The sequence below is a fragment of the Vipera ursinii genome, assembly GCF_947247035.1.
Source record: "Vipera ursinii genome assembly, chromosome: 2".
Classification (NCBI taxonomy): Eukaryota; Metazoa; Chordata; class Lepidosauria; order Squamata; family Viperidae; genus Vipera; species Vipera ursinii.
Window position 1 is genome coordinate 107093549 of NC_139513.1, and position 22367 is coordinate 107115915.

The following is a 22367-nucleotide window of genomic DNA, read 5'->3' on the forward strand; positions in this document are numbered from 1 at the left end:
CTCCGTTCCTCCGCCCCCTGCCTCCCTGCTTCTTTCCGCTGTGGAAAGAAGCAGGCAGGCAGGGCACAGAGGAACGGAGACCCGGCGACGTTTGGGGATATTTGGAGAGGCGCCCAAACCTCCCCAAACGTCGCTGGGTCTCCGTTCCTCCGCCCCCTGCCTGCCTGCTTCTTTCCGCTGTGGAACGAAGCAGCCTGAACGAAGCGGAGGCTTGCAGAACGGCGGATCGGCTTATACTCAAGTCACCAACTTTTTCCAGTTTTTGGGGGTGAAATTGGGGGTCTCGGCTTATACTCGAGTCGGCTTATACTCAAGTATATACGGTAACTGGATTTGAGATTGTTAAAAGGGTTAAATATCTGGGGGTGATTTTGTCGCCCTCTAATACAAAGCTATATAAAAATAATTATGAAAAACTATGGGGGAAAATTCAAAAAGAATTGGAGAGTTGGCAAAAATTGCAATTGTCTTTGTTGGGACGGATTGCAGCAGTGAAAATGAATGTCCTGCCCAAATTTTTATTTTTATTTCAAATGATACCGATTCTTAAGAAAGATTCTAACTTGGAGGAATGGCAACGTGGTATCAATAAATTTGTGTGGGCAGGGAAAAAGCCACGAGTTAAACTTAAGATTATGCAGGATACTCGTGAGAGAGGTGGCCTTAAATTGCCTAATTTTAAATTATATTATGAAGCTGCTGCATTAGTAGGAATAAGCAATTGGATTAATTTGACGCAATTGAGGTTATTAAATCTTGAGGGCCATGATTTGTTGTTTGGCTGGCATGCATATTTGTTGTATGATAAGAAGGTAGATACTGTGTTTAGGATGCATATTTTAAGACAGGCATTGCTGAGAGTTTGGAAGAAGTATAGACATAAGTTAAGCAGCAAGATACCATTGTGGGCAATTCCAAAACACGCAATAGAAAATATACATGCTGGTTTCAAACATGATGTGACTACGTACAAGGAAATTTTAAGCCTGGAAAGGAATGTTTGGTGTTTGAAATCATATAGCCTCTTGCGAGAAGAGAAGGTTGTTCAAACTTGGTTTCAATATATTCAATTACGGGCCAGGTGGAAAGAAGACCAGAAAAATGGATTTACAATGACTGATGAAAATTTGATAAAGCAGATTAGAAATCAGGGACCAGCACATATTAAACGGATATATCTTGCATTGATAGAGATTGACTCAGAAACAGAGCTTGTTAAGGATTGTATGATAAAATGGGCCCAAAACATCCAGGAAGTTATTACAATGGACACGTGGGAAAAGATTTGGGTGAGGAACGTAAAATTTACTCAAGCTCAAAATCTAAGAGAGAACTTTTACAAAATGTTTTATAGATGGCATTTAGATCCTAAAAAGCTTGCAAGTATGTATCCGAATTATCAGCCTAAATGTTGGAGGTGCGGTGATGAAGATGCAACATATTTTCATATATGGTGGACATGTAAGAAGGTTAAGGCTTTTTGGATAAAAGTCTGGTGGAATATGCAGAAGATTTTTAAACAGAGGATAAAGTTTTGTCCGCAACTTTTTTTGTTGGGAATAATTGCAGATGCTACAGTTGTGGACACCAAGCTGATGTTGAACTTAATTACGGCGGCAAGACTTTTGATAGGCCAATATTGGAAGAAAGAGGAACTGCCGACCATAGAAGAGTGGACTTTAAAGGTTTCCGACCTGGCAGAGATGGCGAAGATTTCGACCTATTTGAAAGATCATTCGCAAGAACGTTATATTATGGAATGGAGAAAATGGATTGAGTTTATCCAGAACAAGTATAGGGTTAAGAAGTTTTATGTAGCATTCGAATAAGTCTTCTTTCGTTTTTTTTTCTTTTTCTATTCTAGTTTTTTATATATATTTAATATTGTTAAGGTGTGTTTTATCCTATATAAGCTAGAGAGTGATGGATTTTAGAATTTATAGTTGTTAGTATATGGTTGTTTATGATTGCCTTTTTATATATATATACCTTGTATTTAGCTCTGGGAAGTCGGGGGGGGAGGGGGGGTGGAGGGAGGGGGGAGGGGGGGAGGTTGGGGGGAGGTAGGGGGGGAGCAGGGAGGGGGAAGGGGGGTTTTTTAAAGGAAAACTGTATTTTAAAACTTTTCAATTAAAAAAAAAAAGGATCCCTGTGCCGTACGTTACGTCTGCTGCAGACGCCCCTCTCCTGCCAACACGCTAAAGTGCCTCTGGTCTTTTAATCGCCTCGTCGGCCACTGTGAAGGAGGAAGCAAAATTCCCCCGCCGCCTCATCATCACATCCATCAACGGGCTTCGCCAAGTCACGACCAGCGAGGGCGCGATCAAAGTCCTTTGTCACTTTCTCGCCGGCCGCATAACATTGCTTGGACAATTACCGATGCGCAGCCTGCTGCACCAGCCGCTCCAAGAACCATTCTACAAGCCTTATCACCACGTCAACATTTTTCTCGATCACGACGCTCTTTGCCCTCCGTCCCTGACAACCAGCATCGCCATGCAAACTACACCTGGACTATCACTGACTTTCAAGGAAACACCCTATACTCCATTTCCAACCGTACCCTGTGGCCCTGGTTTCCCACGCTCTACTTTGACTTTGCTGAAATGCTCGTAGGAGCCCATGGGTTTAAGCACAAAACAAAGTGCGATCCTTCCCCTCGTGAGGTCTGGAATACAGGCCCAGGCCTGTACATTTGCCCAGGCTATATTACAGACCTATCCCATATAGACGAATGTGGAACCGCCTCTGATTGGTATTGCAAATCCTGGCAATGTGTGTCCACAGGAAAAATTTGGTGGACTGCACCTTACACTACTGATTACATCAAGGCAGGACTGGGGCCGGACTCCAACTTGCCTTGGTCCTCATGCAGCAATTGGGCCTGCTGTGGTGTTCGCCTCAACCCAATGTACGTTACCTTCACGTCACATGGAAAAAGGCTCCCGCTTGCTGCTTGGTTAGCAGGGAAAAAGTGGGGGGGGGCAGATCCTATGATAATTCCGGATACCGTCATCCAGGTAATATTTTCATAATTCGACTCACTATGTCACTAGAAGTATCCCCACCTGTGGGTCCAAATAAGCACAATAACTCTCCTTTTTTACAACCCTTTCCAAGGGAAACTAATCCGTTGATAACTCTTGTTTCCTCCACACACGACGCCCTAGTAGCAGCCCATGCTTTCCCTGACAATGATACCAAATGTTGGTTGTGCTTATCTTCTCAACCCCCTTTTTATGAAGCTATTGGCTCCCCCTCCCCATTTGCAAATAGCACCTCTGATGCCACTTGCAGGTGGTCCAATTCTTCTATAACTATATTTTCCATTGAAGGCCAAGGATGCTGTCTTGGATATGTACCTTCTAATTACTCCCACTATTGTATTAATGCCTCATCTGACGCTTATATATCTTGTATGATATTTTTACCAAATGAAAGGACAGGTCTTCCTTATGGAGTTGAGGGGTGGTCTACAATGTATACTCACTCTACAACAGCAGATCTTTCCAAACGACTTAAGGGTCAGTTCTTCATTCCTTCCAATGGATCCATCTGGGCCTGCTCCACTGGTGCCACTGCATGTGTCAGTGGAGACATATTACACACACAAAAAGCCTTTTGTATCCAGGTTTACCTTCTCCCAAAAATGTCTGTCTTTTCTGATAATGACTTTATCTCCCGTATGGAACCACCCCAATATTTTCTTCGAGCTAAGCGCGAGGTAATCACCACTATGACCTTAGCCATTTTCTTAGGCCTGGGAGCCACTGGTGCAACAACAGGTATTGCAGGTATGGTCCTGGGTGACCAAAACATCCGCAAGCTAAGTATCGAAATTGATGCAGACCTCAAACGAATTGAACACTCTATGGTTGTTCTCCAAAATTCTCTCACCTCACTATCTGAAGTTGTTTTACAGAATAGAAGAGGCTTGGATTTGCTTTTCTTGAAAAATGGAGGCCTATGTGTAGCTTTGAAAGAAGAATGTTGCTTTTACACTGATAACTCAGGTATTGTGCTTGACTCCATGGCAGAATTAAACAAACGATTGAAAGACAGAGAAGGGGAACGCTCCCAGCATTATACTTGGTATCAAGGAATGTTTAACTTCTCTCCCTGGCTGACCACCCTTTTCTCAGCCATAGCTGGTCCTTTAATTTTATTATTACTTGCATGTGCAATTGGCCCATGTGTTATGGGTAAACTTTTAGATTTTCTACAACGAAGGCTGAGCAGCATTAGCGATGACATTCTGTTGATGAAACACACTGTTGACAGTGAATACAAACATCCTCTTTTAGAATTTACCTCTGATGAACCCTCACACCAACACTCTTTGAAAGGAACACTGGCGCCGGCACAGGAGGTATCGAAGGATTTCTCTTTTTCCCGCGTAAGTGTCCTAGAAGAGAAAGTTCTGGACTACATTGAGGGGCCTTCTCAGTAATTGGCCTTAAAAAACAGAAAAGGAGGAGTTGTAGTTATCCTAGACTCCCAAAGACCTTTTTGCCTTCTATATTGAAAGTTATTAAGTTCTGCATTCCTGTCTCCAGTGATAAACCTCTGCCTCCTGCTCCATTTACAATTGTATACAAGGTTATAAAAGTTCTGCATTCCTGTCTCTAGTGATAAACCTCTGTCTCCTGCTCCATTTACAATTGTATATAACAAGACTTGTCTCCTGTAATTGCCCTTGCCTCAAGATACGGCTTCCTGTCTCCTGTAATTGTCCTTGCCTCAAGTTATGCCTTCCTGTGATAATGTCTCCTGTAATTGTCCTTGCCTCAAGTTATGCCTTCCTGTGATAACCCTTGTCTTCTCTGTTAGCATTTGTATACGATAAGCTATGCTTTATTGTTTCCTGTGATGACCTTTGCCCTCTTCATTAGCAGTTGTATGCAATGAGCTATGTTTTCTTATGACCTTCCATATGTTGCTTCCTCATGTGTGTACTTCCCCCTCCCTGATGAAACTGCTCAATAAAAGAGTGCTGTGCAAAGCTGTTCGGGGGGCAACACCATCCACCCCGGGCACTCTGTGCTCTCTCACCTTGAACAAACTTGTGTTGGTGCCTCAGTTTGTCCTAGGATCCTGTTCCTGCGCTATCGCAGTTCCCAAGTGTGACCGTCGGAACGTCCGGCACACTGGGTCGGTGGCAAAGGGCAGAATCCTTCCATATTCAAGGTGTTCACCCTTGCGAGGGTCCCTCTAAATTCTCACCCCTGTTATGGGGCTCTAAGAGTTGAGGCCGGAATTCTGATCGGTCGCTCGACGCGACAAGGGACCCTCAGTTATATTAAGAACTGGATGAATCCAGAGAGAATCGTATCCATTCGCTATGCAGTACAACTATTTTTTGTACGCACATCTAATCTTGAGTACTATAGTTTGACAGCATTCTCCTCATTGGTATGCTTTGTATAAAGGTAAAGGTTCCCCTGCACATGCGTGCTAGTCGTTTCCGACTCTAGAGGCCGGTGATCATCTCCGTTTCAAAGCCGAAGAGCCAGCGCTTGTCCGAGGACTTCTCCGTGGTCATGTGGCCGGCATGACTAGACACCAAAGGCGCACGGAACGCTGTTACCTTCCCACCGGAGTGGTCCCTATTTTTCTACTTGCATTTTTACGTGCTTTCGAACTGCTAGGTGGGCAGAAGCTGGGACGAGTAACAGGCACTCACTCTGTTACACGGCACTTGGGTTTCGACCCGCCAAACTGCCGACCTTCTGATCGAGAAGCTCAGCGCCCTAACCCACTGAGCCACCACATTCCTGTATGCTTTGTATAAGAGGGTTCAAATATGTATTAGAAAACAGACATAGAATGGAAAGACCAATTTCTGAAAAATTAATTGGCAGAACCTTTACTCATGGACTCAAGAGTATATTTTTCTTTATTTACTCAAAACAAGAATGAACAATAAGTGAAAGAGTGAAGGCTTTAGGCCTTTTGGTTGCTTCAAAGCAGTGTTCTTTGGCTAACTTCCAAAGACTGGATTGCATGTGGTGATTCATGAGCGCTCCCATCTCTCTCTTTCCCCTTCCCACTCCATGCCTCAGCTTTCCTACTTCCAGGCAATGCTAAATAACCTGAGGGAGATGGCACAGCTGGGATAGTGAGGAAAAGGGTACATATCAGAATGGGGAGTACCTGGTCTAGTGTCCAGTAGGAAGGAAACCTGACCTGAATTTGTGGTGAATGGGAAGGACTATCTGTTATTTATTGATGTGTCCTATCTGTCAGTAACATATCATAGGGAACAAAATTAGATTATATTGAGCACATCTGCAAAAAAGTTTCTGAAAATTTAAGTTCGGCTAGATACTGTTTGCTTTCTTCTTTCCTAAGGATTTCTGTTCAGATCCATTTTAATATGGATTCATTTTGGAATGCTAACTGACTGCAGCCGGTCACCCGCATTGTCACAAAGGCAAGATTGCTCTGTGGCTTGGGGAATGCAGCATTTCCTCCTTTCAGACTGCTAAAAGTGTCTCAGTCAGAAAAAAAAAGGAGGCAAAATCTTTAGAGCTCTATTATGCTCACAATTCTCAGAGCATATTTTTTTTCAACTTTGGGAGGCTTGATTATGGGTGGGGTGGTGATAATTCTCACAGCATGCTTTGTGTTGACAGAGCTAGGAATTGGCATTTTGTTCAAAAGTAAAGCTGTGTGGTACATTGTTTTTCTTTCTGTACCGCCAGAGGCCACCTACAGTCTTGTCCTAAATTGCTCCCATGCAGTGTAATGTTTTGAATGGGCTAATGAAGGAAAAAAAGGGGGAAAAAACCACAATGTTATGGGGCAAGATGGTTTGCAATGAATATGTGGATGGTGGAGGGGGGAGGGGGGAGAGCAAAGAGAAACGTCGTCCCTGCCTGAACACTCACCCATCTGTTTTCTATAAATTTATTTCCTTCCTGGCCTACGGATAATCCTGTGCCTTTAAGAGACAAGCGCCCACCCACCCCTTCTTCCCATCCCCAATCTATTCTGGCTTGCTGCTGTTTTCATTTCCGCTTTCCTGTTCCGCATCTGGTGCCAGGAAATTCCCCACTTCCGCACTTGCTGGCCAGGAGACGGGGGTGGATTGGAGGCTGCCGGGCTGCGTAGTCAGTATGGAATGCAGCCGGAGGGGGTATCAACATCTCCTTTTAATCACTCACCACCCAGACGGCTTAATGAAGCCGAGTTGGAGTGCATTTGCACATACATATATCTGTGTTTGCTTAAACCCCAGCTCCTGTTCACACATCACACTGGGAGGCTAATCTGTAGCTCAGCAACAAAGGCGCTGCTATGGCACACCAACATTGCACCATAGCAGCTGAGGGCTAAGTTTAAGTGACATGGCAAATTGTTGCATTATTCAAGAATTTAAATCAAGCTGAAGTGTTGGGAGTTTTAACTCTGCACGGCAACTTTCCCTTTTATGATTTAATCTCACATGTTTGGTTGGTAAAGGAAGAATCCACATTTGCAGTGACGTTGGTTGATGCCATTTTGGGCTAAAATCTTGACACTAAAACTACAGATAGTGGTCTTTCTTTCTTAGAGAGGCTGAATGGGCTACGAGGTTCTTCTGCCCAGTCCTTGTTGAAAGAAAGCCTCAAGAATGGCCCTGAATTAAAGTGGGGGCAGGTAGTTAATATACTGTGTACAGTGTTACTAAGGATTACTTTTCTATTATTTGACTTTAGGGAGAGAACTGGGTCTAACGTATGTGATTCAAGGAAGCAGAGAAATTTCTAGGCCCCACTAGAATTGAATCCCTTCCCTTCCGCTTCCCTTTCCCCTTCCTCTTCCTCTCCCTCAAATAGAGCAGTGCATCCTGTTAGATAACTGCAGTCTGAACTTTAGTACAGATGGTAGATCTTTGCCCAGCAGGACTTGCTCAACAAAGTTATGTTCTCATTCAAAGCACCACAATTTGGTGGTGGATTACTAACCTGTCGATCAAGAAGGCCTAGTGTGGCTAGCTAGCTGATTAATTAATTATATCTAGTCTTTCATCCAGGAGTTTAATACTGTATACATAGTCTCGCTCTTGCTTTTTTCCCCCATAGCTTCAACAATAACCCCAAGAGATAGGTGGGGCTGTGAGAAGGTATTTGCCCCCAAATCACCTGTAATCTTACATGAATGATTTTTTTTGACCCTGCCACTACTGCCTCTGGGTAGTATTTTAACTGATGGCTATTAACATACTGCCAAATGTGAAATGCTGCTGTTGAATGGAGGAAAGTATGCGAGATAAACAGAGTAGTGTTACAATAATGAAAGCCAGTTTGGAGTAGTGGTTAAGGCAACAGGTTACAAACTAGAAGATTGTGAGTTCTAATCCCGTCATAGACATAAAGCCAGTTGGGGGACTTTGGGCCAGTCACTCTCTCAGCCCTAAGAAGCAGGCAATGGCTAACTTCTTAAATCTTGCCAAGAAAACTGCAAAAATTTATCCAGTTAGTCACCATGACTCAGAAACTGACTTGAAGGCACACACATTAAATAATACGAGGGCAATTCAGAAATAAACCTCCATTTGAGCATGTGTGAGAAATAGGTGGGGATAGCGATGCCTAAAAAGTTTTGGCAGCTGTAATTCATCAAATTTTTTTGCATACAGGAATTGTATTACTGCATGCACTTCACATTTGGCAGAATTTTCTATGGAAGGGTTCATTTTCAATTGATCTAGCAGACAAGTCAACTGCAACACAACCTTCTCCTTCAATTCCTGCGCACGGCGCCATAGGGTGGGCGTTGCTATCCCCGCCTATTTCTTGCACATGCTCAAATGGAGGTTTATTTCCAAATTGCCCTCGTACCTCGATATTATAGTTCAAGGGGCATGGAAAAATATTTTAGGAGGGAGCAACCATTGTTAAGAGCTGCCATTGTTCTCTTCATTTCCCAGTTACTTAATAGTAGAACGTAGCCATAGATCTGTGCAATGTAGGCCTGCACAGGGAAAGAAAAGATCTCTTTTTGAGATCCAGGCACAAAGATCTTTTGTTTTATACATGAAGAATAGCATCTTCTGCCCTGTAAAGGTCACCATTTTTATGTTAACTGTAGCTGATAAAATGGGAGTTATCTGTTTTGCCGATTTGCATGCGCTAATACACTGATTATTAGTGCTGTCTCAGCACTTCTGAGGTCACACAGGGAATTTAAAGCAAGAGGAATGTAAATATAGAATCTGTCTGAAATTCCAGAAAGCATCCCAGGATTAGAAAAGAGGCAGTTGTTTTAAATAGTGGCAGGCAGTACTACATTTGTAGCACACATGCTCTGAAGCATCTTTTATGCTGTGAGGGGAGACCAGACAAGGACAACTCAAGCACTGATGATCATGTTTATATATCAGTGGTTTTGACCAAGATGTTCCTTTTTCTTCAAAACTTGCACTGCCTTGCAGATCTCACTAAATTCCCTCACTAGTAATCAAGAATATGATTTTGCCAGCCATCCTGTTGTTATTGTAACCTGACCAGTATGCCACAGGAAAATTTACAAAGGCCACCCTGCTGAAATGAGGTACAAGGCGTTGCGAAAGTCCTCCAAAAGCTCCTCCCTCCCTAAGCATGCACCCATGAGATCCAGCATGTGCAGTCAGACAGTGGGAGGAACAAAAGATGAATCTGTAGGAGGCAACAAGAGCATCTTGAGGCAACAAGAGCATCACCTAAGGTGGAAACGAAAGCCCAATCTAATCAAAGAACTTAATACCATTCTTATACTCCATGCCTCTAGAGAAAGAGTTCCCATGGAATCAGGAATAATATTTGGGCAAGAGGAAATTAAGAACCCTTTCACCTCATGTAGTTTTAGTGCATAACTTTTTCCCACGTAACTCTTAAGTCTGATCGTGTCAGCAGGCATCACATTCTGACAAAGAGGCCTCTGAGATACTATTCATTCAAGATTGGACTACCTTCAAAAGAGGAGGCAACCTACTCTTCCTTGTTTCTTTTCTTTGGCTTTCAAGATTGTTTCAACCCTTCCTACCCCAACATCTCAGCCTGCTTATAATGCTTTATCCCAGCACAGAATGACAAGTGATCCAAGGCTAGAATGCCATACATCTGTTAAAAATATGAGATATAGAGAAATACCATGTTGATTTCATCTATTTTCTAGAAAGACGATCCAGAAAGAAAAAACTGAATTCCTTTTTTATTTGTAAACCAAAGTAAGGTTAAATAATGACACAAGCCCTATCCATTCCCAAAGGTTAGTTCCCTCACAAGGTCTGGTTCTCTCATTAATTTGGAATCGTTTCCAAAAGAGTCTGGTTCCAAATCAAATATTGAAGATTCGTAAACAAGCTTTGGGTGCAGAATATCAACCATTTCAAGCCTGTGATTGACAAAAAGGAGAACAATTTTCTACTTTGCTTAAAGTTGCCTTACGTTGTTACAAACTAATTAGTTGCCGCAAACATAAATATAAAAACTGTATAAATTACGAACTCTGGAATTACTGAATAAGAAGCAAGAAGCATGCAGATGTATATGAACTTTCCCTCATTCTGCTAGCTGCTTCATGATTTGATAACTATAACTTTGCTAGGCACAAAAAATGTTTACAAGTCACATAGAGAATAGCATGTGTCAATGCTGAGGAGGTATTGCTTTGCTTTTGCTTTGCTTCAGCTTTACATTAGGTGTTACTGGGTAAGTTTAACTCTGCATGTCTACCAGTTATTAAAGGCTGAAGTAAAGCTCATAGACAACAATTTATATTCTTAAAACAATCTGAAACCAAGCTCCTTCTCTATTCTCGCCATCTAGTTTTTGTTGCTTTCTTTTTGGAAGGAGGGTGGGAAGATGACAACATCAGGAATCCTAGCTTCTAGCATAACCTGCTCTAGCTGTTAGCTTATGCCGCCTGTCTACCAAGCAGTTTCCCATGGGTACTAATTATTCTGAGGTGGGGCCCATAATTGCCTTGGTTGGAGCAATTTAATCAGGCTGTCTGGCTGCTCCCTGCCCACGATGATATTCAATAGAAATTCCACATGCTAAGAAGTGTTGTAATTGTAGGATCCCTGTCTTCTCTAACAATAAGGCATTGCACAAGCAGAATGGTAAAGGCATACCTGCTCTGCTTAAGGAAGACTGGCTAAACAAAAGCAATCCCAATAAGCAACTTTCCAACTATACTGGTGTAGGTGTCATGAGAAGTAGGGATTGAGGGATAAAGAGATACATAGCCTATGCTCCGAAGGAAGAATTCTAAAAAGAGGGGAACTACAACTTATTTAGGCTGAGATTTGTTGGTTAAAATGGATGGAAAGAAGGAAATTAATGAAGGGTTCCAGCCTCCAGCCAAAGTGTGGGCGGACTGGTTAGTGCTAGAACCTGTGTTCATTTGCCAGCTTTGTAACAGAACACACCTCTATCTTTACATTCATTAAAGTAACCCAAGAATTTTGAAACAGCTGGTACTAATATAAACCTACACTCTCTTTGTGTGTGGGGGGGGGGTTTGCATGCATGCATGCAGAGACACATATGCCCCTATTTGTATGTCCAGTTAATGTGTCTGAACGTCTTTCCTTTCTGCCTGAGAATTGCTGCAAACAATTTCTTTCCTTCTGTTTTGATGCAATAGTGTTCTTCTCTGAGTTACATCTACATTTCTAAACTAGAGAATACTGGCCATTCTTTCTCTTACCACTATTTAATAACGTCAGAAATTTTGTGAAAACCAGAAAAGAGAAAGGTAAAAATCCACATCAGTTTATGTACAGTTTTTAATCAGAATTACCTGGTCCAAGAAGAGAGTGGTTATCAGACTCCAAATATCATTCAATAGAAGGTGTAACTGTGTTTATGGGGCTGTCCCCTTTCCATACCATGAGAACATAGGAACTTCAGCAGGTGCCGGATGCAGCCTGGCTGGTGGCAAGGCAGAACAAGCCATCCGCTCCAGTATCCTGTCTCCAGTAGTAGCTGGTGCACAGGAAACCACCCTGACTGCATTTAGCATGCCAAACCTTCCTCACTGTGCAGCCCCACATCCGTGTGTGTGTGTGTGTGTGTGTGTGTGTGTGTGTGTGTGTGTGAGAGAGAGAGAGAGAGAGAGAGAGAGAGAGAGAGAGAGAGAAGGGGGGGGGTTTCCTGTCCTTCAGCCTGTGCCTTTAGGGGGTGGAGGGAATTCAGATTCCTGGCAGAGAGTCATTCTGTGTGTATGGGAGCCTTTAGTTCTGCTGCCTTTGTTCTGCTGGAGATATGCTTGGGGCATTATCAAAGACCCCTCTATCTATTCACAGAGGGAGTGTCTTGCATAGGCGATGGTATGACAGGGCCCCTAGGTGCAATGCAGAATTGTCTAGACTGTTAGGATTTCCCTCAAACATAAAGGAGCTAGGAAAGCAAAAATGCTTACATTCACAGTAATCTTAAATAAAGGCAAACTACAATTATATTGCCTACTAGGGAAAAGAGGGAAATGTATAATTTCTAAAACTCCAGTTCTTTGCATTCTAACAAAAGCAAGACTGGGCAGACATTCTATTTAGACAGTGATATGGGCAAATGGCCCACTGCTGTGGCACAGGGTATTTTGGCCTTTCAGCTTGGAAGGAGCAACTTTCTGTTGAAATAGACCATGATCTAGACTGGCATTTACCCTTCAAGATACAAGGCAGGGAGACGGGCCTTTCCTCATATATCTAGGACCCATAAATATGAAATAATGTTGTTGCATATGTATTTAGGGCCCATGGGGACCCCTATGGCTGTGCCTTATAATTTTCAGAAGAACATAATTAAAATCAGATATTAAAAGAAATGCTTCAGTCATCCTAATAAGATAATATATAAAGACGAAAAGAGTGCATATTTCAATCACTTAAAAAATCTCTCTACTAGAAAAGAAAATTCAAGGAAGTATTGAAAGGCAAGCATAGAAAAATCTTTATTGGCTTCCGGTTTGCCATGCAGCCGTTATGGACGGCTAGGAGACTTGCTGTCTCTCCCCTGTCCAGTTTCACATCGCTGGGGGCCCCTGAAAAGGACCGAAAGTCATCCTGAAGAGGCGACCAGCAAGGAGGGGTGCTTGCTGGATTGCAGGAGAGCTGCAACTCTCCCATTAGACCTGGCGATCCCTCCCTCCAAACCAGTGGATGAAAGGACCGGCCATTATGGCACGTCCCTAGGCTGTGAATGGCCAAAGTCACATTTTCCACCAGGCAACTCTTAAAGCAGCGCTTTCCACCAGGCAACTCTTAAAGCAGCAGGGAAGAGACTGAGTGAGATCTATCTTTTTTACACCCTAATTACTTTCTGTACCTCCTTAAGCTGCTAAGCATTTTCCCCCCTGCGGTGAGGGAAGGGGGACTTTAGCCCTCCCTCCAGAAAGAGCAGCGACTAAATACCCAGGGGCGTTTTAAACCTTGAAAAAGTAACTGAATCCCAATTGGAACTTTTATTTCTCAAAGCATGTGGACTGAAAGATTTTTTATTTCTTATTTTTCATTGTCTACTTCTGTTGGAAATCTGGATTCTTTCTTATAAAAAAAAAGAAAAACTGAAAAGATTAAGACAACTTTGGAACTCAAAGGGAAACTTTAAAAGGGGCCTGGCTGACTGCCCAGGGAAATAGATAAGATACATAACCTTGAGTACTTTGAAACAACAGCTGTGAAAGGCTTTGTGTTCCCTACCTAGAAAAAAAAATCTCTCTTTCGGATTTTCTAAGTGTAAAGCTTTTAGCTTAAAATACCAATATGGAAGAAGACCAGGAACAAAATTTATTTATGGATGAAGATCAACAAACTCTTGCTATGTTGAAAACACTAATCTAAATTCTTACTACAACCAATGAAATACTAAGAGGCTATGGGAAGGAACAAGAAGACAGCCCAGATATGAAAGCCCAAACTTTGACCACTACTAAAGAACCATCTATACAAAATACAATAGAAAAAATGAAACATTCAAATATGATGACAGAAGAATCTACTATTCAACAAATATTGATGTTTGAAAATCCAGAAAAGACATTGACAACTTGGAAAAAGGAAAAGGTTTCTTATACAACTCAGAAGGAACTAGAGGATCTAGAAAAAGAACAGTTGGATGAGAAGACAAACAAACAATTCAGAACAACCACGTCCATATGGAAGAATAAAGGGACGACCCACTAAACCTACAAGTCCTCTCAAAAAAATGGCGACCGGATGGTTTTGCCAATATCAATTAATATACATTATATTACAAGGAGATTGGTTCTATGACCCAAAAACAAGGACATGGAACATGATTTGGCAAAGGAAATTTGGTCATTAAAATTTAGCAGTATAAATACTAATAGCTAATTTGAATATTGATTTGTGCATAAAGGTCATGTAAAGGTGAATAATGTAGATAAGCTAAAAACTTATTGTTGAAAGTAATAAATAAGTCTATATGGAATGTTAAAAACAAAAATTATCAGTTTAAGCAAGAGATAGAAGATCCAAAGAGGAAGAGAGGAAGTATTAAATATTGAAATAAAAAGAATTTTTGATTACTACTTAAAAAAACTGAAAATTAGCAAAAAGGAAGGATATCATATTGTGTCCTTAATTTGTTGACATAGAGGGTGAGAAGTTAAGTAAACGGGATGTGTATTTTGAATATTAGATTTTGTGAGGAATGGTGATAGATGAATTGGGAGTATACTAAAAATCTTGGAAATGATAAATATCAAACGTTAAATCTAAACGTTAGTGGACATTAAAATTGAAAAATCTATTAGGTCATTGATTGTCTAAAAGATTGTATGTTAAAACAGTTAGAATATATGTAAACTGAAAACTATGGATATTTATTTTATTTTTTATTTTAATTCCATTTATATCCCGCCCTTCTCCGAAGACTCAGGGCGGCTTACAAGCTTAGCAGTAGCCTTCATTCTAGGTATATGCCTGCTTATTAGGGCTTTCACACACACCCCCAAGCGGCATTATTACAAAGTCAGCTTAATTGCCCCCAACAATCTGGGTCCTCATTTTACCTACCTCAGAAGGATGGAAGGCTGAGTCAACCTTGAGCCTGGTGGGATGCGAACCTGCACTAATTGCAGGCAGCTGGTGTTACTTAAGCAGGCATTAGCCCACTGCTCCACCAAGGATATATGTAAGAAAGTTATTTTCTATGTGATTGATAGGGTAAAACTTGTCTTTAAATTTACAAATAGACAGTATATATGAAGGGAAAAAGAGAGGAAATGTTTATGGTAGCAGTTTGAAATCTGTACTAATGATATCTGTATGTAATTGAATTACTACTACCCAGCCACCATGTTGCTTTTCAAATATGTGAATGTAATATTAGAAAATCAATAAAATTTGTAAAAAAAATTATTATCTACAATCAAAATGGAAAGCTCACAGTTTTTTTAATGTAGTCCGGCACAACAAAAACAGTACGGTGAGAAAGCATGCTTCATCTTCACCTTGAGAAAGATGCCCATGCATTCTTTTCCCCTTATTTATTGAAGTTATTAACAATGAGTCCTGGACCTGGCACTGTGTTACAACCACTGCTAAAAAGAATAGTGTGATAGATGTCTATGGAGATTCTCAGTCATCCAGGTCATGGTTGTTCCAAAGGTGCTTTTTCAAAAGGACACTGGACCTGGTTTTTCCTTGAAGACATTTGCTTCTCAGCCAAGAAGCTTCTTCAGTTCAGTTAGATGAGAAGTGAAATGTCTTCAAGGAAAAACAAAATCCAGTTACCTTCTGAAAAAGCCCCTTTAAGATTAGTGGGAATTCTTTCTTGGTAAAGAAAGGCCAAGGAATCAGATGCAGCATTCTTTCATTGATCCATATGTATGTGTGAGTGAAATTACTGTATGATTTTTAAAAAGTTATTGTGACTCGAGAAAGAAAGCAAAGTGCAACAAAGATGATTTGTCTGGAGTACAAAGCCCATAGTGAACGGTTGCAGGAATTGGATATGTCTAGTCTAATGAAGAGAAGGACTAGGGGTGACATGGTAGCAGCCTTTTAATATTTTAGAGGTTGTCACAAAGAAGTGGGGGGCAATCTATTTTCCAAAACACTTGAGGGAAAAATAATAAGTAACAGAAAGAAAAGTCAGAGATGCGCAACCTAGAACTAAGAAGAAATTTCTTGACAGTGAGAACAATTAGTGGAACAGCTAATTGCTCCACTGTTGCAGGTTTTTAAGAAGAGATTGGACAGCTGCTTGTCTGAAATAGTAGGGTCTACTGCTTGAGCAGGGGGTTGGACTAGAAAACCTCCAAGATCCTTCCCAACTCTGTTATTCTGTATTAGGAAATTAGACTTCAGTTTTGAGACTTATGGTCAAGTACATCTGCCCATTCATGCAGTCAAGCAGGTTACTGAATGGCACTCAGTAGGCTTATATTTCAGCAGATCAGCATCTCATCTTGAACACTAAACAGTTCCTTTTAAGAATGCAAAACTATGAAAGAGAGCTCACAAAATCATATTTTTAGCACTTTGCTATAGCTGAATGCCTATAAAATAGCAAAGAGATGTAATCTTTAAACCAGATGCTGTACTTTGCTTCTCAATTCTTTTTCAATTACCTACCTTGTTGTGTTGTTCAAGAGAAAAGATTTGCGTGAATTCAAATCCTTAATTATAGGACAATATTCTTCAACACGTCTTCTACTATGTTAAATTTCTATGCTATTAAAATTTAATAAGAACTATAGTCCAGAAGAGGAAGGCATCTGGATGAAGAAAGTTGCTTAAGAAGTTTTTCTATCTTAACTTATTCTCTCCTTGTACGTATAGCTCCGAGTAACAATGAATATGGGAGAATGTAAGATCTTCTATAACAGGGATCTACAACCCCTGATCTGTGGACCAGCACCGGGGCACAAACCGGGCCATGCAAACAAGTGAAGCCCCACCCGTGGATGCAGGCAGCATGCGAAACCCCAGTCTGGTCCATGGAGAAAACCTCTCTCCAGGGACCCAGTCCCTGATCCCCCAAAAGTTGGGCCTGCTATTCTATAAAGATCTCTGACTAAGAGCAACAGAAATAGCAGAGATCTATGTATGTGGTGATGGTTTTTTATCCTAGTCAGACGTCTTAGGTTATATTTGGCATCTGGAGGAAGGGAGGGAGGGAGGGAGGGAGGGAGGGAGAGAGAGAGAGAGAGAGAGAGAGAGAGAGAGAGAGAGACTATAAACAGAAGATCAATGGTATGCTTCAAACTAAATAAACAAAGGTGTGGAAATTTTTTTATCATTGCAACATCCAGGAATCTCAGGTAGCATGACCAATGGTAAAAGGATGCCAAGAGCTGCAGTTTCAACATCTGGAAGGCCACAGGTTTGCAGCTTGCTTTTATGCATGCATTCAGTGCTTAGCAGTCTTACAAAAGTAGGTCATAGTCCATCATCTTACTAATGCCAAACCACTTTGTTTTTGCGCCCACAGTTAAAGCAGCCAAGCAGTGACAGAGAGTGACTTTTCGACTGACTCACCAATAGGTGTGGCAGCTTTTGTGGGAAGATGTAGGGTTGGTCTTAACTTGAAATCTTTCGCTCTTACTAACCTATAGAAGAAATGACATTGTACTAAACCATAATTTAGTTAACCCCTTCTATGATCCCAATTGTGGCTTATTTAATCTGGTTTAGTAGAATGTTTGAGCTCAATCATAGTTTTCTGTGTACTGGGAATTGTGTGTATTGAGAGGAATTTGGTCATGCAGGATTTCTGAAGCAGAAGTGATGGTGTTTAAGCATCCACAAAAATTTGACTTGAAATTCTTGCAATCTCTTAATTCACACACACACACACAAAGAAAGCAAACAAAGGAACTCAACTACTTTGTATCACTCATTTGCATTTTAGATACCTCAAGCACCTGAGGAATTAATTCTATAGGCTAAGGACAATCACCGGATTGTTATGGAGGAAAATTACCAGGTTGTGGTCTCTCAACTGGAAGCAGCTCAGATTACAGGGAGTAAATTCCTGAGCACTGAATCACAGCAGAGTTCCTTTAGCCCTTGGGGCCCCATCATCGTTAATCTCACCTCACCTGCTTGCTCAGCTATTTCATGACATATCCACTCAAACCAGAGAATCCTGAGGAAAATGCTTTGGAGTCTAAAGGGGAATTTGGATAGCATTTTTAAAATACTAAACACTTGATTTGTGGCTTACAGATGTAGCATGAAACTCACTTATAGTTGGCTACTTAGTACTAAAAACAGCTAAATTTACTATATCTAAATATTCTTTCTTATTCCAAGTCTTCTCACTGAACTATCGGACTTATCAGCACCTTGCTGATAAAACAAAAATCCAGCATTCACCTGGCTGGACCACACAGTTTGGAGGTTTTCATTGAAGGAAAAGATTTTGTTGGTTGCTTGCTTTTCTTGGTTCAAGGCCCATGGAAACCAATTGGCAGTCTGTGTTGTACCACTAAATCCTTTCAGAAAGGATTCAGATACATGATCCAGTTGCCACAGATGCTGCTAGATATTGCAACTGCAAATATTTTGTAAAGCTCATCCAAGGTCTTGTCTGCCAACCCTGTCCAGCTGGCTACTGGCCCATATTTATGGAAGAGTTATTTTTGTTCATCATAAACAAGTTTACAAGCTACAGTTCCTGGAGCTCCAAATATAATCTTCCCATGCAGTTAGTCATCCTGAAACCAGGTACTGTTATGCAATCTGAGTTGAGATGGGAAGATGGAAAATGCAATCCCATCTGTTTTAAGGCCCCGTGTATGAATTCCACTTCTTGGAAACAAATGTAGGTTGATTTCTAAACTGACCTTTTAGAAAAACTGATTCCATATGTTCTACTTTAAGCATTAAACTAATCAACTTACACATAAGCCTGAAATGTTCTTTTATATGTGCTTCTGAGATTAAAACATATTTTGCTGTGGATTCCCAATTCTAGTAATACAAAACTGCACTAATGTGCAGTTCCAATTTGAATTGCATTTTATTACCTTATATTTTAGTGCTTTTTAATAGCCCATGATCTTGTCTATTACATGATAAAGTTTACAAACTGGTAATTTCCCCCTCCCACATCCTGCTCTCTTATAACTCTGCATGGTGGTTGGTTTTTAGCAAAATTAACTACAGGATTTTTTTAAAAAAAATCTTTATTAATCAAAATATTAATTACCATGAATGGTAAAACAAAAGCCTGGGTTTATTTTCGCTCTCAAGGCAAAAGAAAAATGTAAGATACATACATGTAACATAACAAAGTACCATAACAATGAACAATCTACATCTAGCTTTAAGAAACTAGCACTTCGGGAACACATCCTAACGTTTTATGTTCCAAACTGTACAGCTAGATTGCACACACATATTCCTCGTAACACATTAACTCTGGTACAATTGGAACTGCTTCAAAATTTGTGCAAACAAAGCAGCAGTTCTTGAACAAAAGAAAAAGTGGTATGAAATTCCACAGAATCACTTTTTTTTTAAAGAAAAAAGACCTTACAAAAACACTTCCAATATAAGGATCATAGTACAGTACAGGTTTCACTGTTCCTTTTTAGGTATGAAATAATCCAAGCAGGATAACAAGGAAAAACATGTTTTATGAATATCACATTATTCCTCGTCACTGTCCCAACAAGTTAACAGTACCAGTCACGTAGGAAAACCATCAGCAAGTTGGAGATGACATCTTAAAAAAAAATGCCAATCATCATCTTCCCCCAGATCACGAGCTCCACCCACACCTTAAAAAAAAACAAAAAACACCGCAGCCACAAAGACACACTCACATATACTGCTAAGGCAACATGAACAGGAAATCCCCTGCACTCCTGGACCCAGAGTAATGCAAATGCTCATCATATGAGACATGTGTCATACTAGTATGACTGGTCCGTTTTTTTCCCCCCTCTCCTTCCTGCTTCTCGCCATGGATGCTTTGGCAAGACTAATCAGGTTTAGAGAGTATTTCTGGCACAAAGAAACAGGCCACTCGATCATCCTTAATTAGTAGATAAGAAAAAAAAAGGGATGGCCCTGAGCAAAAGAATGCTGGGTAGTTTCCCCCCCCCATTATCTAAGCCAGGGGTCTTCAAACTTGGCCCTTTTGTGACTTGTGGACTTCAACTCCCAGAATTCCTCAGCCAGCTTTGCAAAGCTGGCTGAGGAATTCTGGGAGTTGAAGTCCACAAGTCACAAAAGGGCCAAGTTTGAAGACCCCTGATCTAAGGAGTGGAGCTGACAAAAGCTGCTTTTCTTCAAAAGCTCTGGGCAGGCCCCGTTTTAACCCTTGCGGGAACAGCCCCGGCTGCCCAAGAAAGCCTCTTTCCGAAAAGAAGGGGTGGGGGTGGGAGAATCCTCAGCCTAGAACTGGCAATTGAATTAACCGTGATCGCCAATCAAACGCATCGTGTTGTTTTTCTCGAACTAGCACCAAAAGTAAAAAAAAAAAAGTGCACGCAGCAGATAGTGGTTTGCTTTTCCACCCAGATCAGGATTTGAAAGGCCCGACTGGTTTATTTTAGAAAGTCTTTCCCCTTTTTTTTTTTCTTGGAAACGACTTCGTTCGCGCCCCCACCCCCACCGACCCCCCAAGTTCTCAGCCTCTCTCTCTCTCTTTTTTTTTTTTTCCAGGAAGCGTGACGACGTTCGCGCTGGCGTGACCAGTTCCTCTTTCGGCGCGCAGCCACCGCGCGTCCCAGGTCCAAGGGAGCGCCCTCCGTGGCCAGCCGTCGCTCGGCCTTTGTCTCGCCGCCTTCCCGAGTCACCAGAGCGTCTCTCGCCTCAACTCGCAGGGGGAGGGGGGGCAGGGGGGGAAGGTCTCACTCGGGCTCCCCGCGCCACCGTCAGCCTCCCGCCGTCCTAACCGCCCAAGTCCCGCCACCGAGGAGACAGGCGGCATACTGAGCTCCTCTGCCCGGAGAGGGGCTTCCGCAGGCTCCGCTTCTCCGCAAGGGAGAAGTTTGCAGCTCCGAGTCCCCGGCGGGGGCCGCTTTAGAAGGCTACCACGGCCCTCACCATTATGCTCAGCACGCCGTCGCCTTGCCTGCAGTTGGCTTTGGGCTCCTCGGCGCCTTTGGCCGGCGGCGGCGGCTGGAGGATCAAGCTAGAGAACCGGTCCTGCAGGATTCGAGCCAAGCTCGGAAAGGGCCCTTCTTGCCGCTGGGGCTGCCGCTCGCCTTCCTCCTCCGCCAACTTGGCCTTCTTGCTAGGCACCAGGCCGGCTTCGGCGGCGCCCATCTTGCCTAGGCTGCTGCTGCGGCGCTTGCGGCTCGGCTTCCTGCCGACGGGCAGAGGCCCCGAGGCGGCCCGGCTCCAAGCCGTCTGGGTCAAGGAACGCGCGGGCGAGCTGCTGCCGGGCTCCTCCTGGGTTTCCATAGGTTCCGGCTCCAGGCTGCCGGAGGGCTGCGGCGTGGGTGGAGGCGCCTCCTGTTGGGCTGGGGGGAACAGGATCGCCGGAGGACCCTCCAGATGCTGCGGGCTGGGCGCCGTGCCTTGTAGGTCCAGGTGCGGCTGCGGCCCGGGAAAATTTTCCACGCTTCCTCCGCCCATCTCGTCCTCTTCCTCTAGCTTGGCGGAGAGGTAGAGGTCGCGGGCGTTCCTCATTACGAGGGAGAGCTGCAGGCTGCGATGGAGTCGGAGGCCGCCGCGTTGCATGCGCGAGTGATACATCTTCCACACCGACATCGTCATAATACGCTGCGCTTCTTTCTGCACCTCCATGTTGGCTTCCCTCCGGAGCTCTACTTAAAAAGAGTCGGAAGACAAACGTCCGGGCTTTTCCACCCCCTCCAAAAGCGAAAGTGGCGCGCCTCCGGCTGTTTCGTCCCAGCAGACGCTTCCCCGACAGCCAGCCGCGGAGACGTCCGTTCCGACTAAGCGGGGCCGCGCCCAGCGCGCTGCTTTTTATACTCCCGGTGATCTCAGCGAGCCCGGGCCGCCTCCGCCCACTCTGCGAGCCGCATCCGGCCTTGTACTGCGCGCCACTGGCCGCCCTTCCCGAGAGGGGGAAGGGCAGGCGGAAATGTCAGGGCGGGAGAAGAAAAGAGCAAATGGTGGTGTCGCCAGGAGACGAGGCTCGCCGACGGCGCCTTCGCCCGCTAAGCGAAGACCTGGAAGTTGGGCTCAAACGCTGAAGTGGCGTCCGTCAGTTCAGCCTAAATGGGCAGCTGGGAAATACTAGATAGCGCTAAGCTGTGTGAGCCGAGTGCGCAAGCGGTGGCTAGCTGCAGATTCCTTAGCTAATTGGTTTCAGGAAAAAAAAAGATGTGTTCGTTTCCTTGGGAATGGAATACATTTTACGGGTTCTGAATGAGATGTGATCGAGTGCAAGGTTTGCTCTGGGAAATGACGGAGATTGTTGAACTCTTTATCAACCTCAGAC

At 43.0% G+C, this 22367-nt stretch overlaps 1 protein-coding gene across 1 annotated transcript; it reads right to left on the bottom strand.

Moving 5' to 3' along the window:
- Nucleotides 1-19160: 19160 nt before the first annotated feature.
- Nucleotides 19161-21844, bottom strand: IER2 (immediate early response 2). The gene has a single exon (XM_083352719.1). It carries the CDS (start codon nt 21704-21706, stop codon nt 20978-20980), a length of 729 nt encoding a protein of 242 aa, XP_083208845.1. The 5' UTR covers nt 21707-21844; the 3' UTR covers nt 19161-20977.
- Between the last annotated feature and the right edge of the window lie 523 nt (nt 21845-22367).